Source organism: Heteronotia binoei, chromosome 20, assembly GCF_032191835.1.
Source record: "Heteronotia binoei isolate CCM8104 ecotype False Entrance Well chromosome 20, APGP_CSIRO_Hbin_v1, whole genome shotgun sequence".
Taxonomy (NCBI): domain Eukaryota; kingdom Metazoa; phylum Chordata; class Lepidosauria; order Squamata; family Gekkonidae; genus Heteronotia; species Heteronotia binoei.
In genome coordinates this window covers 24620954-24639211 of record NC_083242.1, presented here as the reverse complement: position 1 = coordinate 24639211, position 18258 = coordinate 24620954, and the positions used below count along the sequence as shown (strand labels likewise).

At 48.7% G+C, this 18258-nt stretch overlaps 1 protein-coding gene across 1 annotated transcript in view; it reads right to left on the bottom strand.

The window, feature by feature from the left end:
- The window catches only part of LOC132588532 (radial spoke head 10 homolog B2-like), a 51180-nt gene that overhangs the window by 21755 nt on the left and 11167 nt on the right, over positions 1-18258 (bottom strand). Inside the window, exons 9-13 of the mRNA XM_060260947.1 lie at positions 15393-15514; positions 6360-6549; positions 2328-2436; positions 371-450; positions 99-247 (exon numbers count right to left, since the gene is read on the bottom strand). Coding sequence (XP_060116930.1) covers positions 99-247; positions 371-450; positions 2328-2436; positions 6360-6549; positions 15393-15514 — 650 coding nt within the window. The remainder of the gene's footprint in view (positions 1-98; positions 248-370; positions 451-2327; positions 2437-6359; positions 6550-15392; positions 15515-18258) is intronic.

Sequence of the window (18258 nt, the reverse complement as noted above, 5' to 3'; positions counted from 1 at the left end):
ACAAACCCTGTTGTGAGAGCTTTTTCGACCCAGCTCCCAAGGGGGGGGTAAGAACCTCACTCATAGCCCAGAAATACCCGCCCACCCCCCCCAATTACTTTCAGCATCCAGATGAAATGCCTCATTTTCATAGTAGGCTCATAAGGGGCTAAGGAGCTCAGTCTGCAGAAAGCTTTGTAAATCTCCCAGCACTTGTCGATGTAATTGACAGCATAGACTGTTTCTTGCTGGTCACTGAACAAAACACCTGTAGAGAAGAGTAGTAAAGCAGAGGGAGGGGTTTTTTTGGGGGGGGGGGGAGTCTGTGTAACCACCTGAGAAATCTAAGAGAAGCATGCAGCAGCGGAGAGGGGAGGCAGATGCATCCTACCTTTTATTTGACAGGCATTGGGAAGGATGTTCTTTGTCATCATTCTGGAGAAGCACTTGAACAGACGGGGGCTTCTGTCGCTGAAAAAAACAAAGAGAAAATGCACAATAGCTGCTTCATTACACTCTTGGTAATCCTGATGACTGGTGAGTTTCCAAGGTTTTTTTCGGGGGGCGGTGGGGAGGGGATTCATATTTCTTTGCACGATCCGTTTTAACAACCAAGAGGGATGTGCTCATCCTTCTGATGCCACAGGGCGTGTGTTCAGATGGAGAAGCCTTGACTGGTGTGAGGGTCCCTGATCAGGGAGACGGACACAAGGCTCCCTCACAGCTCGCCTCCTGTGCAGACACGGAGCACATCTCCCACAAGGTCTAGCCAGGAGGGCCAGGTCATCTCCCTGCATAGAAAAAAGACATTCAGGGGGGAACATATATGAACATATGAAGCTGCCTTATACTGAATCAGACCCTTGGTCCATCAAAGTCAGTATTGTCTTCTCAGACTGGCAGCGGCTTTCCAGGGTCTCAAGCTGAGGCTTTTCACACCTATTTGCCTGGACCCTTTTTTTGGAGATGCCGGGGATTGAACCTGGGACCTTCTGCTTCCCAAGCAGATGCTCTACCACTGAGCCACCGTCCCTCCCTTCCTGCTCCTGCTTCCCCTAGCTTTTTGCCCTAGCTAGCTCATCCCTCTCCTACAATTGCCTTTTTTTTTTTTTAGAAACATGTTTCGTGTGTGTGGTTGGTTGCTAAGCAATCTCAAAGTGCATACTGTGATATCAAAGATCCAGGCTAGCATTTTTTAAAAAGTCACTTCTCTGTTTTAGAAGGGGTTTTAAAGCACCATAGATGCTTCAAACTTCCCCCTCAGAGCCTCAAACGCCTTTTTCATCAGCATCATGGCTCAGTGACAGAGCATCTGATTTAATGCAGAGGATCTCAGATTCAATCCCTGGCGCTTCCAGTTAAAAGAATCAGGTCACAGAGGGTGAGGAAGATCTCCACCTGAAATGGTGGGAAGTCGCTGCTAGTCAGAGCAGACAAGACTGACTCTGATAGACCAACAGTCTCATTCTGTGTAAGGCAGCTTCATGTGTGTGAAGGAGAGCTGGGGTCAAAGAAAGGAGGAGGAAAGAAAATTTCGGGGCCACCTCCATTTTGGAGATACACTCCAAGCCAGAAAAGAATTCAAGGCTGCAATGCCTATACTTGCATTAAAGCCAGACATTATGAGTGTCATGGGTGCTGGGGGCCCTGCAGAAGAAGCTGAGCCTGCAGAAGGAACTGTGCCCCTGCACCTGCACCAGTGCCCCTGCCTCCTGCTGGAGAAGATCCAAGCCCCCCTGCCTCGCCCTCTCGGGTGGCTCGTGTGCGTGACCGCCTTCGTCAGGACCTCAGGGATCGGAGGAGGGCGGCACGCTCACGAGCAAGACGCTCCCTGAGCCCTGAGTTTTGAAAGGATTCTGGCCCTTCTAGGAGTGAGGGTGCTTGAGTCTCAGCAGGATCCTGACCGCCCTCTGAGTCAGCAGTTAGCCCAAATGGGCAACAGACAGCAGAGGGCTATATAGCTGTGGGCTTTGGGAGGAGGCTTTGTGGAAGCAACTAGTCACTTACCTGACGTCCTAGCATCCGCTCCGGCTTCTGACTTCGGCTTCTGGACCCCCTGACTCTGGCATTGACCTCTGGACCCCCTGACTTCGGCTTCTGAACCTCTGACCTGCGATACCTGGACGGTGATTCGGTTTTGGCGCTTTGGACCTTCCTTGCTACCCAGCTACAGACCTTGGACTGCCCCTGGACTTCGCCTGGCCTGGCCCCAGCTCGTGACAATGAGTCACTCAACGGTTTTATACTCAAAACCAGGAGGCTCCAATATTTTGACAGCACCTCTCCCTGGCTGACACCCGAAGCCCCCGGACTACATCAGATGGGGGGTGGCAAACAAGCCCACTCACCCAAACTCTTTGTGATAGATGTGGAATGACAAATAGATCAGGTAGGTCAAAAACATTCGAAGCAGCAGTGTCTCATAAGGGGAGTGAATCTCTTCAAGAGACTTTTCATCTGCAACCCCAAACAAGGACCAAAAAAGGAGACAAATGTTATAAATCAAATAGGATACACATGGTTGAGAAATGATAAAAAACAAACAAACTGCAAGCCGTGTGCTGAACACAGTGACTATCCCTATCAGGGGTCGTTTTGTAGAAAAATAGGCAGCGGAGCTCAGTGGCATAACTCATTAGCATATGCCCCCCCAGCCCAAAGCAACGCAATGCAAGAAAGGAGAGCCCCAGGTGAGCAAGGCCTGCTTGGGCAAGCTAGAGATCCAGCCAGCCCAAGCAGGCCTCACTCGCCTGGGCTGCCTCCCCCAGTCAAAAGGCTAGCAGGCCGCCCACTGCCCAAAATCACATAAGATGTGGAGAAAGAGTGACATGGGCTTCCCCAGGGGTTAATGAGGGCTGCTGGGTGTGTGACAAAGCTCCTGGTGGCTGGCTGGCTGCCCGCTCTCCTAATTCAGGGATTGTTATGCAGCTGCACCTACTATTCAATGGACAAGGTAAGTGGGGAGGGAGAGTGGGAACCCTCCGAAAGGTTCAGGAGCTGAGCTCCTGCTGAATCTGAGGCCTGATCCCTATCATCCCAATTGTCTGCTAAATGCTTGAGCTGGCTACTTTAACCAATCAGGTTGCCAACCTCCAGGAGGTGGCTGGAGATCTCCAGGCAACAGAGATCAGTTGTCCTGGAGGAAATGGCCCCTTTGGAAGGTGGACTCTGTGGCATTCTACTCCATTCAAGTCCCTCCCCTCCCCAAACCATTCAAGTCCCTCCCCTCTTCGGCTCCACCTTCAAAACCTCCAGTTATTTCCCAACCCAGAGCTGGCGACCCTGCTAATCAGCCACTGTGCTAATGATGCAACCTGAAGGAGAGTTCCACCCTTCCACATTAATTTAAAATCAATAGGAACAGAAGGGTTTGGGCTGCACCGTGGATTTAAGGTTTAGGATTGTTCTGAATCCAACATGTTCTGTAGACATCTACCTGGCCGATGTCTCAACTGTACATCCTCTATATCCCTTTTTAGGGCCCAATATTTGGAAAAACAGAAATGAACAAATACTGGATTTAAAAGATATATCATTACAAGCAAACGTTTCAGTGCACCCTGTACACGGCTACACATAATTTTTTTTTTAAAGGAATAAATCTGAGACAGTGATATTCAGGCAGCATTTCTATGGCCTCTTATCACCGCAAACAGCAGCCTGGATTCAAACTGCCCTCCAAGATAGAAGCTTTAAAGCAAAACAAAACAGGATACCTTAATCATGAATCTCCCAGTTCACCTCTGGTTTGGCCCTAAGTGTCAAGGATCACTCCACATAAATGTAAACGGATTAATACAATTATGTGCTGTCCAACTGTGACCAATTCACTGCACCTCCATGAAGTTTCACCTCATGGGGTCATCAAGGCAAGAGATAAACAGAGATAGCAGGCCACTGATTTCTTTTGTAGAGCAGCCCAACTTCCTTGGAGGTTTCACATCTAAGTCTTAACAGGAAGGACCTTGCTCAGCTCCCAAGCCCTGGTGAGATCCGGCTAGTGGGGCTAATCCAGAAGAAGCATCTGGGGATCTTGGGCTTACTGAGTGATATATGAGCTATTTTGGGAAGACATTAACAGCACAATCCGGGGGGGGGGGGGCTGAAAGCGCTCTGGGAGCGGACTTGCTGCTATGTGGGCGCCAGAAGCATTTGCGCTGATGTACGACTGGCGCCGCCACAGTGGAGGGGAGTTACGTGGGCAGGGGCTGCCCCAGCGCCGCTCCACTCGAGAGCAGCAGTGCCTGAAGGCTGCGCCTGAGTGTGGGCGAAAGTGAGGTGGAGTGGGGTGCTCAGGCAGAGCAGGGGGTGGAGTTGAGGGTGCGGCCAGGCTTAGGCAGTTTACTGAGCAGTTTGGGCCATGACACGCCCCCCCCAAGAGGCACAATGTTATGTCTGCAAAAACAGCAGTGCGTTGCATAGGCACTCATTGAAACCAAAAACAAAGTTTGCCTCTGCCGCTGCGGAAGCTCGCAAACCCCTTAGGGAGCGGCGTGATTGCCTACCAATCCCCTCACGCCTTGGCCTGGCGAGCCCCCTCCCTGGCGCCCAATCACAGTCCCCCCCCCTCCTAGAAATACTTCCGCTTTGCCTTGCACAACTCAGTTGTTAGGGAGAGGAGTGCATGGCAGGACGCTCTTCCAGCGAGCTCCCTGCCATACAGACTTAGAGCGAGGGACAGGCAGGCACGTTGGTGACAGGTTTTGCACTGCGCCGTAGCTTTGACAGTATCTTTGTCTTGTGAGGGGAGAGCTTGGTCATCAGGAAGGTGTAAGTTTCATTGTGCACCCCCACTATCCTTCCCCTCCCCTTGCTGTTGGCTGCTTGGCGTGCGAGTGTCCCTGGCACTTGAACCAGGCAGTTGGCTCCAGCAGGGGGCATTTGCTGAGCATGCTCCCTGTGCTGTTGCCTGCCCCCTTCTGCTGCATTCCCAACCCCTGGAACGGCATGGGGGGGGGGGGATGGCAGCTGCCCCGATGCAGGGAGGTGGGTCAGAGACTGTCCCTTCAAGAGAGCACCTGGCTGAAACACAGCCTGCTCTTCCAGCTGCTGCCCCTGCAGGTGTTCTTGATCTCTGTCTCTGTTTTGCAGGTGGGACTCCAACACAGAGGCTTCCGCGTGTGTCGCTCCACCGCCTCCCCCACAATTCCTCAGCTGTTTCTGCCTGCTGCTCGGAATGGAGCCCCGCCCACGGCGAAACTGCCCAGAGCGCACCAGAGAAACCGTTGCACTCTGTTCTGGAAAAATAAAGTCTGAGCTGTGCCCTCTGTTGTGTCTCCTGCTTGGCATTTGCTGCACGTTCCTGGGGCAAACCCCCACCCCGTCAGTGGCCTCTCCGAGGGAATGCCTGGGAGGGTTGGCAGACTTGGTTCTTGGGGAGGGGAATGGGTTATGAGCCGCCATGCTGCCCCCCGCATGGCTGGACAGGGGAGGGGGGGTGCCGCCTCTCAGCTTGCCCGGGCTGACGGCCTACCCGACCGCACAGGGCTGTTGTGCGCAGGGCACTAATGGGGGGGGGGCTGTGGAAGTGGATGCATGCCCAGCGGCTCGCGCTCTGAGTTCTGCGGCCCCCATAGGAGGTGTTCCTTGCACATAGCAGGGGGCAGCAGCAGGCCAACACCGGGGGGGCTCCGGGTGGTGGTGATGTCTTTTGGACTTGGTCTGGCCAGTCACAGACACACATTCTAGCCACTGTCTAGGACAGCAAACTCCTACTCTTGGGACTTCCTGCTTGTCCACGCATACCTCTGCCCGCCTGCCTGGCATTGGCAGAGTCTCTGCCAGTGGGAGGGAGTGGGGGGATTGACAGCCTCTCAGGCACGGGTTTTCTGCCCCCTCGCCTGGTCATGTGCAACGGGCTAGCCAATCCCGTGGTCCCGCACGAGTCTGTGCCTCCCCCGCCTCAGCAGCGGGCCAATGGCATGCACCTGGGCGAAATCACCTTGGCAATGGGTTCTCTCTCACTTGTCGGGCCGCTCTTCCCCCTCCAAGCGTGGTGTAACGTCTCCCCTTTAGGAGCTGACTGTGGCCACCGACGCTAGTTCTGCACTTGAGCGCAGCTACACGGCGGTTCTCTGGATTGGGCTGCCTGTGTGTTCAATAAGAAACAAGCTCATAAATCACACAGTGAGGTCCCAAATCCCCAGCTTCTTTCCCTGCAGCCATTAATGGTTACATAGAGGAGACTTGTAAACCGACAGAAACATCCCCACCCACAATCACAAGTTTGGCTCAGTACTTTGAATTTTCACACCCCTTAAACTCAACATAAATATTTTGAACCCAACAAACTGCACCTCAGGCTCTCAGTCATGCTTATGGCTCATCACCCAATCACAACCACTCTAAGAATGGGCAAACAATGCATGGGGACTACAAACCATTCAGGATTCGATCCATGTCAGCAAGGGTCACATTGCAATGATGGAAGCAACAGTCCTTTAAGAACCGCCAGAACTGAAGCTTGGTCATCAGGAAGGTATTGTCAAGAGAGCGGTCACACCCTAAGCTACTGTAAAAGGTGTAGATTTTCCTCAATTCCGAGATATGCCTCAACACAGCAAACTCCGTCTGCAGAAAGCAGCAAATAAAATCACATCAGTTAATCGTCATCACTGATCAGTCAAACAGTGGGAACTTGGGAACTTGAACTGAGAACATCAAAGGCTTAACCGTCTAGGCTGCCCCAGCCTAGGAAAATGCCCAGGAATTGTAGGTGTTCTTCAAATGCAGAATGGAATAGGGTTGTTTGACATTCCAGCCTCTGTGATCAGCAAGTACTATAAAGCCTTCAGTTTGCCCAGACTTGGTATCTTTTACGAGACTGTTTGTCTGCTCTTGGCTGATAAATGGAGCAGTATCTTCTGCCCACTGAGCATCAAGCTGTGCATTAAAACACAGCTTTTCTGTTTTCAAAAAGTTTCATTCATTTCAGAAAAAGACAGGGATGGGGAATAGGAAAATGAAAAGCACAATACATTCTGGTATTATTTTGCTTAAAAATGCTTTCAAAAAGCTTAATTCTGCAATTCTTTCTTTACATAAATTGTCCCCTATTATTTTGTCTCAACTGTACATCTTAAGATTCTCTGGTGTGAAGTTATTTCCCCCCTCTTTTTCCCCTGTATTTTATACTATAACATTTACCTTCATTGGAATTGTCAAAATTATTAGATAACTTTAACAAAAGGTATATACTAAAAAAATTGAAAATAAAACACAGCTTTTCTAGCCATAGCTTAGCCGTTGCTTCAGTTCCAGCAACAGATAACAGCGATCCCAGATCAAATTCACTGTTCTGGATCTTGTTACTTCATTGTCTACTTTGTGCTCCGAGACACAGACACGAACACTGCACATTAGCCATTTTTAATATCAGAATTCCTTTTCTTTTCGCCATCAATACACAATAAACTTCTGGTGACCCTGTAGGGTTTTCAAGGCAAGAGACCAACAGAGGTGGTTTGACATTGCCTGCCTCTACTTAGCAACTGCAAACTTTCTTGGAGGTCTCCCAATCCAAATCGTAATCCCCGGGCCTAAGGAGGCCCGGTTGAAGTCAACCAGGGACAGGGCCTTCTCAATAATAGCCCCTTGCTGGTGGAACCAGTTACCGGAAGAGGTCAGGGCCCTGTGGGATATTGGACAATTCCGCAGGGCCTGTAAGACAGTCCTCTTCCGGTTGGCCTATAACTGACCGGCACCAAACCACTAAAGTACCAAAAACTGAAGTGTATGGATTGCATGTTGCTGGACGAATGCACTGTTTTAAATGTTTTAATTTCTTAACTATGTAAATTGTTATTATATTTAAATTTGAACTTTATGTTAGAATCTTTGTATTGTGAGCCGCCCTGAGCCCGCCTTGGTGGGGTAGGGCAGGATATAAATCAAATAAATAAATAAATACTAACCAGAGCCAACCCTGCTTAGCTTCCATGATCTGACAAGCTCAGGCTAGCTTGGGCTATCTAGGTCAGGGCATCCTTTATATACATGACCAAATATACTCTGTTGTATGTGTGTAGGGTGTATTAAGGATGGAGGTTGCAGTATATGTAAGAAAATGCATTAATATTCAACACTCGGGCTAGAGAGGGTCGGTGCCTGTTCTGTGGCAGAAATGGGGAAAGGGGTTAAGGGTTTCGGATTCCTGTTCCTTGAAAGAAACAGGCTGGGCCCATCTGCTCAGTGCATCCTGGTGGTGACAGGTAGGCTATTGACAACAACATATACCCGATGAAAGGTCTACCAGGGTGGGGGTGTAACACATGTGAAAGCTGAATCCTCAGACACTTCTGAGAACATCTACCCACCTAAGGGGAAAAAATAGCCTCTTATAACTGTTCTGCGGCAAGAGGTAGAAATCAATGCCTCTGAGGCATACCATTTACTCTGTGAAAGAAGCACAAACTATGATCCTCCTGAGATGGGACTGGCTGAACTGGAGCTCCTCTTTCAAAAAAGGTAAAGGTAGTTCCCTGTGCAAGCACCAGTCGTTTCCGACTCTGGGGTGACGTTGCTTTCACGGCAGACTTTTTATGGCCGTTCCTTCCCCAGTCATCTACACTTTCCCCCCATCAAGCTGGGTACTCATTTGACCGACCTCGAAAGGATGGAAGGCTGAGTCAACCTCGAGTCAGCTACCTGAACCCTGCTTCCGCTGGGATTGAACTCAGGTTGTGAGCAGAGCTTGGACTGCAGTACTGTAGCTTTACCACTCTGTGCCATGGGGCACAAACACACACACAAACACACTCAAGGAATTCAGTTCCATCTTTACTGCTTCCTTCCACAACCTGTCCTACTTTGGAAAGGTGGTGGGGGGAGAGACCATCCTTTTTTGTAGAAAGAGCCCAGCAGGAACTCATTTGCATATTAGACCACACCCCCTGACACCAAGCCAACCAGAACTGCGTCACCATCTTCAAGTACTTGAAGGACTGTCACATAGAGGATGGTGTGGAATTGTTTTCTGTGGCCCCAGAAGGTAGGACCAGAACCAATTGGTTGAAATTAAATCAAGTTTCCGGCTCAACAGTGGAAAGAACTTCCTGACCATTAGAGCGGTTCCTCAGTGGAACGGGCTTCCTCGGGAGGTGGTGGGCTCTCCTTCCTTGGAGGTTTTTAAAAAGAGGCTAGATGGCCATCTGACAGCGATGAAGATCCTGTGAATTTTGGGGGAAGTATTTGTGGGTTTTCTGCATTGTGCAAGGGGTTGGACTAGATGACCCTGGAGGTCCCTTCCAACTCTATGATTCTAAGATTCCTGTGCATTCCTGCTCAAAGAAAGCCCTGGGTATATGCAGCTAGAGTGTCAGACTAGAATCTGAGAGACTCAGGTTCAAATCTCCACTGTGCCATGCAAGCTCACTGGGTGACCTTGAGCCAGTAACACACGATTTGCCTAACTTACTACACAGGGTTGTTGTGAGGATAAAATGGATGAGAGCCAAATGATGTCAGCTTCTTTGGGTCCATGTAGGGGTGAAAGTCAACAAACAAAGTTGCCTCTCAAATTTGTTTCCCAAAGAGCAGCAGGAAAATTGGTCTCTATGGTTTTAGTACAACTTTTCCAGTATTTGAAAAAAAGGCTCTTCTTGACCTTTGGTTCCTTATATAATTGGCTAATTTTTTTTTTTGCTTCCCTCTACTTTTAATATCATTGTTGCACACTCTTTTTCTCTCTCTCTCTTCCTCCCTATTTAGTCTCTCTCGGCTTGGCTTCGCGAACGAAGATTTAAGAAGGGTGCAATAGTCCACGTCTGCTGCAGGCTCGCTGGTGGCTTACAAGACCAATGCGGGACAGGCAGGTCCGGCCACAGTGGCTGCAGGGAAAAGTCTGATTTAGGGTTGGTGCTGTAGCAGTGCGATTCTTCCTCAATCTCCTTTTGTCCTCAAGACCAGCTATGCGTGTGTTCTCAAAAGAAGAGACAGCCTGGTGGATGGTGTGCCTCCATGCTTTGCCATACCATACCATACCAAACCTTTAATGGCATAAAAGATTCAAATAAAAATACACAGAATATAAAAATTTAAACATTGGAGATAAAATCAAAATAAAACCGAGCTTACAGATACATTCAAACATGGTCAGAATTAAATTTAAGGATGTCAGCCAGAAATTTTGCCACAGCCTCACTAACCACCCCCTCAGTATCACTCAATAAATAATAACAGGGTGGCAGAATAGACAAATCTGGAGAAAAAGAAAGCTTGCCAAATAAATCTTTACGGAGGTTATGGTAAAAAGAACAATCAAGCAATATATGCTGGATTGAGTCAGGGGTATTCGCTCCACAGGAGCAAAGTCTGTCGGCTAAAGGGACTCGCTGATATCTCCCTTGTAAAACTTTGGAGGGAAACGCGTTTAGTCTGGCCAACATAAATGCCCTGCGATGACTTGGAGTGGTTAGGTCTGATAGATAATTGGGCATTTTGCCACAAAAAGCATAAAGACCTAAGGAAGCTGGAGAGCAAGTATAAGGGAGAGTTGGCCGTAATTTCGTTTCCTCCAATTCCCACAGTCTCAGTTTAATACATCTGAAGATATATGACTCTTCAGAGGTAGAAAAATCATCTACCTCTAACCCCAATTGATTGAGTTTAGACAGAAGCACTGCTGTCCAGGACGAAATATATGGGTCTCTTTTCATACAATCAAGAAGGCTGTTGGGATCTGTTCTAAAATGAATTTTGAGCCAGAATTTAAACACTGCAATCCAGGCTTTTGTCTCCACCAAAGACTGACCCACTTCAGAGCAGAGAGCAAAGTAGGACACGCATTTTGGCAAACCAAGAATTTGTCTAAAGAATGAGGCTTGAATGCCCTCCACTTTCCTGGTAAAAGCTGAGATCCATATAGGGATACCATAGAGGATTTGGGCAAGCGTTTTGGCTTTGAATACTTTAATAGCTGCTGGAACTAATTGGTTGCCCCTTGCAAAGAAAAACTGTTTAATTTGAGCAGCTGAACACTTAGCCAAGTTGATGGTGTTGTTACGATGTGAAACCCAGCTTAACTTGTGGTTAAAAGTGATCCCCAAGTATTTAAAATTTTTTGTTTGCTCGATTGTTGAATTGCCAATAAACCATCTCTGTGGGCCCCAGCAATTTGAAAAGACAACTACTTTAGATTTGGTATAATTGATAGTAAGTGAATTACAATTACAGTAGTCATAAAAGGCGTTCAAATACCTTTGCAGGCCCACTCTTGTACAAGAGAGGATGGTAGTGTCATCGGCATAAAGTAATAAGGGGACCGCTCGGCCTGCAAGTTTAGGCGGATGACCATTGATAGGGGTCAAAAATTGTGCCAGGTCAGTTAAAAATAAATTAAAAAGATGTGGGGCCAGCACACAACCTTGTTTTACCCCCTTTAACACTGGGATTTTACTAGTCAAGTCACCGCTAGAAGAAAATTTCACTTGGCAAAAGGTATTAGAATGAAGTTTCCTCAAGAGAAACAGCAAACGAGGGTCCATTCCCAGGTAACCTAGCTTGATCCATAGTTGGGCTTTGCTTTGCGATCTGAGGCTAGGTCAGACCACTGGTGATGGTTGATGCGACAGGTGCCAAGGGATTTCTTCAAGGAGTCCTTGTACCTCTTCTTTGGTGCCCCTATATTTCGATGGCCGGTGGAGAGTTCGCCATACAGGGCAATCTTGGGAAGGCGGTGGTTTTCCATCCTAGAAATATGCCCTGCCCAGCGCAGCTGCGTCTTCAACAGCAGTACCTCGATGCTGGTAACCTCCGCCCGCTTGAGAACTTCAGTGTTGGTCACAAAGTCACTCCAGTGGATGTTGAGGATGGTGCGAAGGCAGCGCTGATGAAAGCGCTCAAGGAGTCGCAGGTGATGACGGTATAAAACCCACGATTCGGAGCCGTAGATGAGGGTTGTCATCACAACCGCTTTGTAAACATTGATCTTTGTGCCTTTTTTCAGATGCTTGTTGCTCCACACTCTTTTGTGCAGTCGGCCAAAGGCATGGTTTGCCTTTGCCAGCCTGTTGTCAATCTCCTTGTCGATCTTAGCATCTGAGGAGATGATGCACCCCAGGTAGCTGAACTGCTGGACTGTCTTCAGAACTGATTCACCCACAGTGATGCAGGGAGGGTGATAATCTTCCTGGGGTGCAGGCTGGTGGAGAACTTCTGTCTTCTTCAGACTCACTTCTAGGCTGAATAGCTTGGCAGCCTCTGCAAAGCAGGACGTCATATGCTGCAGAGCTGATACCGAGTGGGAGACGAGTGCAGCATCATCAGCAAACAGTAGCTCTCGGATGAGTTTTTCCATTGTCTTGGAGTGGGCCTTTAGTCGCCTCAGGTTGAACAGGCTGCCATCGGTGCGATAGCGGATGTAGACACCATCGTCATCATCTAGATCTACTGCGGCTCTTTGAAGCATCATGCTAAAGAAGATCGTAAAGAGAGTTGGCGTGAGAACGCAGCCTTGCTTTACACCTGTGCCTATTGGGAAGGTCTCCAAGAGGTCGTTGCAGTGTCTGACTTGGCCTCGCTGGTCTTCGTGTAGCTGGATGATCATGCTGAGGAACCTTGGGGGACATCCTAAACGTTCCAAGATTTGCCACAGGCCTTTCCTGCTAACGGTATCAAAAGCTTTGGTAAGGTCGACAAAAGTCACATACAGAGCCTTGTTCTGTTCCCTGCATTTCTCTTGGAGCTGCCTGAGAACAAATACCATGTCGGTGGTGCTCCTGTTAGCTCTGAAGCCGCACTGGCTCTCTGGGAGGAGTTCTTCCGCAATGGCGGGCACAAGTCTGTTCAGGAGTATTCTGGCAAGGATTTTGCCTGCGATGGAGAGCAGGGTTATCCCCCGGTAGTTGGAGCAGTCTGACTTTTCCCCTTTGTTCTTGTATAGGGTGATGATGATTGCATCGCGAAAGTCCTGTGGTAATTTGCCTTGTTCCCAGCAGGTGACAAGTACTTTGTGAAGTGAGCTATGTAGTACTGTGCCCCCATGCTTCCAGATCTCTGGTGGAATTCCATTAACTCCTGCTGCCTTGCCACTTTTCAGTTGCTTGATGGCTTTAACAGTCTCTTCTAGAGTGGGGATCTCATCCAACTCTGTTTTCACTGGTTGAAGTGGGGTGAGGTGAATTGCTGAATCTTGAACTACGCGGTTGGCACTGAAGAGAACCTGAAAATACTCCGACCACCAGTTCAATATGGATGCCTTGTCTGTGAGGAGCACTTGGCCGTCTGCTCTACGCAAGGGACTCTGAGTCTGATATGATGGACCATATACTGCCTTCAGGGCTTCGTAGAACCCTCTTAAATCACCAGTGTCTGCACACAGCTGGGTTCTCTCAGCAAGCTTGGTCCACCACTCGTTCTGAATGTCTCGAAGCTTGCACTGGAGGTTGCTACATACAGCACGAAAGGTTGCTTTCTTCCCAGGACAGGAGGGCTGAGCAAGATGTGCTTGGTAGGCGGATCTCTTTTTCGCCAGTAAATCTTGGATCTCTTGATTGTTCTCATCAAACCAGTCCTTGTTCTTCCTTGTGGAGAACCCGAGGACTTCTTCAGAGATCTGCAGGACGGTAGTTTTTAGGTGTTCCCAGAGTGCTTCTGTAGAAGGGTCTGTGGGGCAACTGGGGTCCTCAATTCTTGACTGGAGTTTTGCCTGGAAGGCAGCTTTAACTTTGGCTGACTGGAGACTGCCAACCTGAAACTTCCTCCGAGGGATACCTCCTCTCCTGGGTGTGGGTTTAAAGTGAAGACGGAGATTGCAGCGTACAAGACGATGATCCGTATGACATTCTGCACTGGGCATTACTCGGGTGTGTAAGACATCTCGAAGGTCTCTCTGGCGCACCAGAATGTAGTCGATAAGGTGCCAGTGCTTGGACCGTGGGTGCATCCAGGTTGTCTTCAGACTGTTCTTCTGCTGGAAGATAGTGTTGGTGATGGTGAGCTGGTGCTCCATGCAGAATTCTAGCAGGAGGCGCCCGTTGTCATTGCAGTTGCCAATGCCGTGTTTGCCAAGTACTCCTTTCCAGGCTTCCGAGTCTTTACCTACTCTGGCATTGAAGTCGCCAAGGATGATCACCTTGTCCTCTGTAGGGGTCTTCCGTACGAGGTTGTGTAGATCAGCATAGAACTTGTTCTTTTCTGCAGGATCTGCTTGAAGGGTTGGGGCATACACACTGAAGAGTGTTGCATGCTGCTTGTTTTGAAGTGGGAGGCGCATGGACATGATGCGATCTGAGTGACCTGTTGGCAGGTTTTCGAGTTTGGAAGCAATGGAGTTCCTGACCATGAAGCCAACGCCAGAAAGGCGGCTCTCAGCCTTTGACTTACCTGACCAGTAGAGGGTATAGCCAGCACCGTGTTCTTGAAGATTACCTTCCTCAGGGAAACGGACCTCACTGAGAGCTGCTATGTCGATATTCAACCTGAGAAGTTCGTGGGCAACTAGAGCAGAGCGTCGTTCAGGGCGACCACTGTCTACTGTGTCAAGCATGGTTCTGATGTTCCAACACGCAAGCTTTAGTCTTTGCACACTTTGTGAGGCAGGTGCATGCCTTTTCTTTGTTGTTATTTTTTGACCGCAAGTAAGGATGCCCGTTGACCGCGGCTAGCCAACTGGGGTGGAGGAGACGAGCTTTCTTTAGGCCACCTTTTCTAGGCCCCTCTCCGTGTGGAGCAAGCAGTGCTGTCCCTAGATAAGGCTGCTTGGTCGTTCAGGGTGCTGCCGAAAAATGCTTTCGTCTCCGGGTTAGCATCAGGCGACCAATACCCTGAACCGCCTACATGCAGGATCGGGACTGCGGCTTCCAGTGGCACCTTCCACCTGCCGTTTTGCCCCTTGCCCATCGCTGCAGGACTTGATGCGTTGTGGGTTGTGTATGTGGATATGCCCTTCAGGCCTGCGCAGAGGAATTTTTTAGGTGAAGCGCAGTGTGCGCGGTACTGGCTCCACCCTTTCACCTGGGGGTCATCTGCCATGGCCCAGTAAGCCGGGACGCCGGCAGCGAGTCCTCCAGGTGGTAGGTGTTACATTAACGAGCTCTATCTGCCCGGGTTTGATGTTAGAGTTTTCCTTCTCTTAGGCTGGCGAGGTTGGTGGGCCCAGCCTGCCCATCTGGTTATACCGCCGGACAATTCGGTCGCACCATGACGTAGCAAACTCTGTGAAAAACGGGGGGGACCAGCGAGAAGGTGTTGCTACGGATGCAGTAATGCAGGAGAGGCCATTGCAGTGACCATCTGCCAGGCATAGCCAGACAGTGACCACGCGGCATTCACTACACCGGGAGAGGAGAGGCTATGTATTGCGCATACACTTTCCCTGGGGGGGTAGGATACCCAGAGGGAGCCCACCCCCCCACCCCCCCAACCCCCTATTTAGTACCAGCTTTTTTAAAAATAGTGACATGCAAGCAATTTACCTGTTTGATTTCCTCCTCCCTGTCTTTTTCCGGAAATATAGCCAACAAGGTTGATATGTCTATTTCAATGGTGGATCCCAGCACAGGCAAACTTCCGGGGCCATTGACCACTTTGATACTTTCTTCACAATGGGAAAAAACAAACAAAACCCCCCAATTTACTCATTCCTCATTTTCCAAGGAAAAAAACAGATAATGAAATCATGCAAGAATTACCTTTCAGTGGAACATTTGGAAAGCCAGCCTCTATATTCTCTTCTGGGAAGAGGTAATCTGACTAGAGTTACCCGTGCCTCAGTCACCACCAAGCTTGACTACCACAATGCATGTACATGGGGACTGCCCACAAACTAGTACAGAAAACACCACCAGTATGCTAACCGGGATGCACCATATCATGCCACTATTGAAATATTTTTACTGTTTGCCAAGTGGGTTTTCTGGGCACAAGTGAAAACCCTGCTTTGAATCCCTGAATGGTCTGGGCCTGAGCAATCTCCAAATGGCATCCTTCAGTTTCATTCTGATCCGGAACCGAGATCTTCCTCAAAGACCATTTTTCCAGGAGTCCAGGTCAGGAAGTGGTGCTGTGTCTGAAATCTCCCTCCACCCAAAGACCTGCCTCATACCATCATTATTATCACATAGTATCATGCAAAGAAATTTGAAAAATCAAAAATGGCTGCTGGAATTCAGATTGATAAACTGGTTTTATGCTCTTCCTTGATTCTTTTCAAATTTTTTAGTGACATTTGACTGGCAATGTGGGATTTTCAGACCAATCGGGGGAGCATTCTGGGAGCAAACTTACTCCGACATTGGCACAAGCCTCAGTTACATCAGTGTAACCGGCACTTACGTCAGCACAGCCCATTGAGGTGCACTGGCAGTGGGGTGTGGTGGCTAGCCATCAGCACAACGGAGGCATAGACCCCTGTGCCAGTATGGTTGTGGGAAGTGCTGGGGGTGCAGCCAGAGTTAGTGTCAGCTCCCTGAGCAACATTCAGCCTGGGAACGTCCCCTGACCGAGGCAGAAAGTTATGCCGACAAAAAACATGGTGTAGTTCATAGACACCCATGGATTGTGAAAATTAAGTCTTCCCCCACTATGGCCAAGCCCGCCCCCCCCCAGTACGCAATCACCTCGACAGTATGGAGGCTACACTGCAGAGGAATCGCCATGGATATGACCTTGCAAGCAACCAGCTACGCTTTTCCCCCCTTTTGCCACAGCATAGCTTAGCCCTTAGCGAGCTGACTGGCAGCTCCAGGGTTGCACAGTGGCCAACTGCTGCAGTGCAGATGCAATTTGTACAGTACCTGGTGGACTGTTTGTTTTTTAACTTCATATATGACCTGTCTTTCTCGCTGAGACTCAAGACGGATTACAGAATTAGAATACAATGCAGAAAAAACAGTATCAGTATCTACTGAAAAAGCCCAGCAGGAACTCATTTGCATATTAGGCCACACCCCCTGATGTCACCATTGTTTCACATAGGGCTTTCTGTAGAAAAAGCCCAGCCGGAATCATTTACATATTAAGCCACACCCCCTGACACCAAGCCAGCTGGAACTTTGATCCTGTACATTCCTGCTCAAAAAAAGCTCTGATCATACATACTGCAAACAATGGAAAGAGTGGAAAAAGGGATTACAAAATTAGAAAACAATGGGAAGTTGTGAATTGGGTGGTGGGATGTGTGAAAAATGAACAGAGATATATATAGCAATAGAAAATAGCAAGTTTCCAGTAGAACCTTAAAAACTAACAAAACTTATGGCAGAGTATAAGCTTCCATGAGTCACTGTCCATTGTATCTGAAGACTAACACTGTATCTGAGGAAGTGAGCAGTGACTCACAGAAGCTCCTACCCAGCCACCAATCTTTTTAGGCTCCTGGATACTTGCTCTTTTCTACTGCAACAGACAAATACAGCTACCCATCTAGATATATGTATAAATGCCTAAACTGTGCTTAATGTATATATTTTGATATTTGTATGGTATCTTGCAGGCTATTTTTTTTTTACTTAATGTATAGTCTGCCCCACTGCCCTCTCTCTCTCTCTCTCACACACACACACACACACACACACACACACACACACAATAAAGGATGGAAGGACAAAATGTAAAGCATTTAACCAAAGATCCATCTAGTCCATCATGATATTTCCCACAGTGACCAAACAGATGCCCCTAGGAAGCACCCCCTCCAAAGCAAAGGAGCAAGGTAATGACTCCTCCCTCCCCTCCAACTGCTACACTCTCTCTGAATATTTAAAGCAGCTAACATAATTCTTTCATGAATTATCCAGTCCCCTTAAAACCTATCTCAGTCAGCAGCCACTGTGGAGAAACGCCATCTTAGTTAATGGTGGTGCTTGGTTGGGAGGGAACATGAAACTCCTAAGGCAGGCTTTGTGGCCTAGCCTTCCCTTCACTCCCTCCCCCCTTCTGGAGTTAAACCATCAACTCTAGGGGGAAAGCCCTCTAGAGGGGCAGGAAGTTCTTTTGTTTTATTGAAGTGAGGCGGGAAAAGGTCAGTTCTCAGCTGGCCCTCAAGGAGAGAGCTTGTCAGTCTGTGGGCTCCTGACTGTGGGAGAGGCCTACTCAAGAGGAAGAGGACCCCAGGCAGTCAGACCGCATAAGTCATCCACAAGGCAGGGCAAGTCTAGACCAGGGACGGGAGGATGCGTTTAAATCCACCTTTTATTTGTCATTCTGGTTGCTGTTTGGGTGCTGTGCTAAACTTTTACATGCAACTGCTTTTGTTTTTTTTCTTTTCTTTTTCTCTTCTAATTAAATATTTTTACTGTTTTGAATGCTGGCAGTCAAACTTTGTACCACATAGATCCCCAA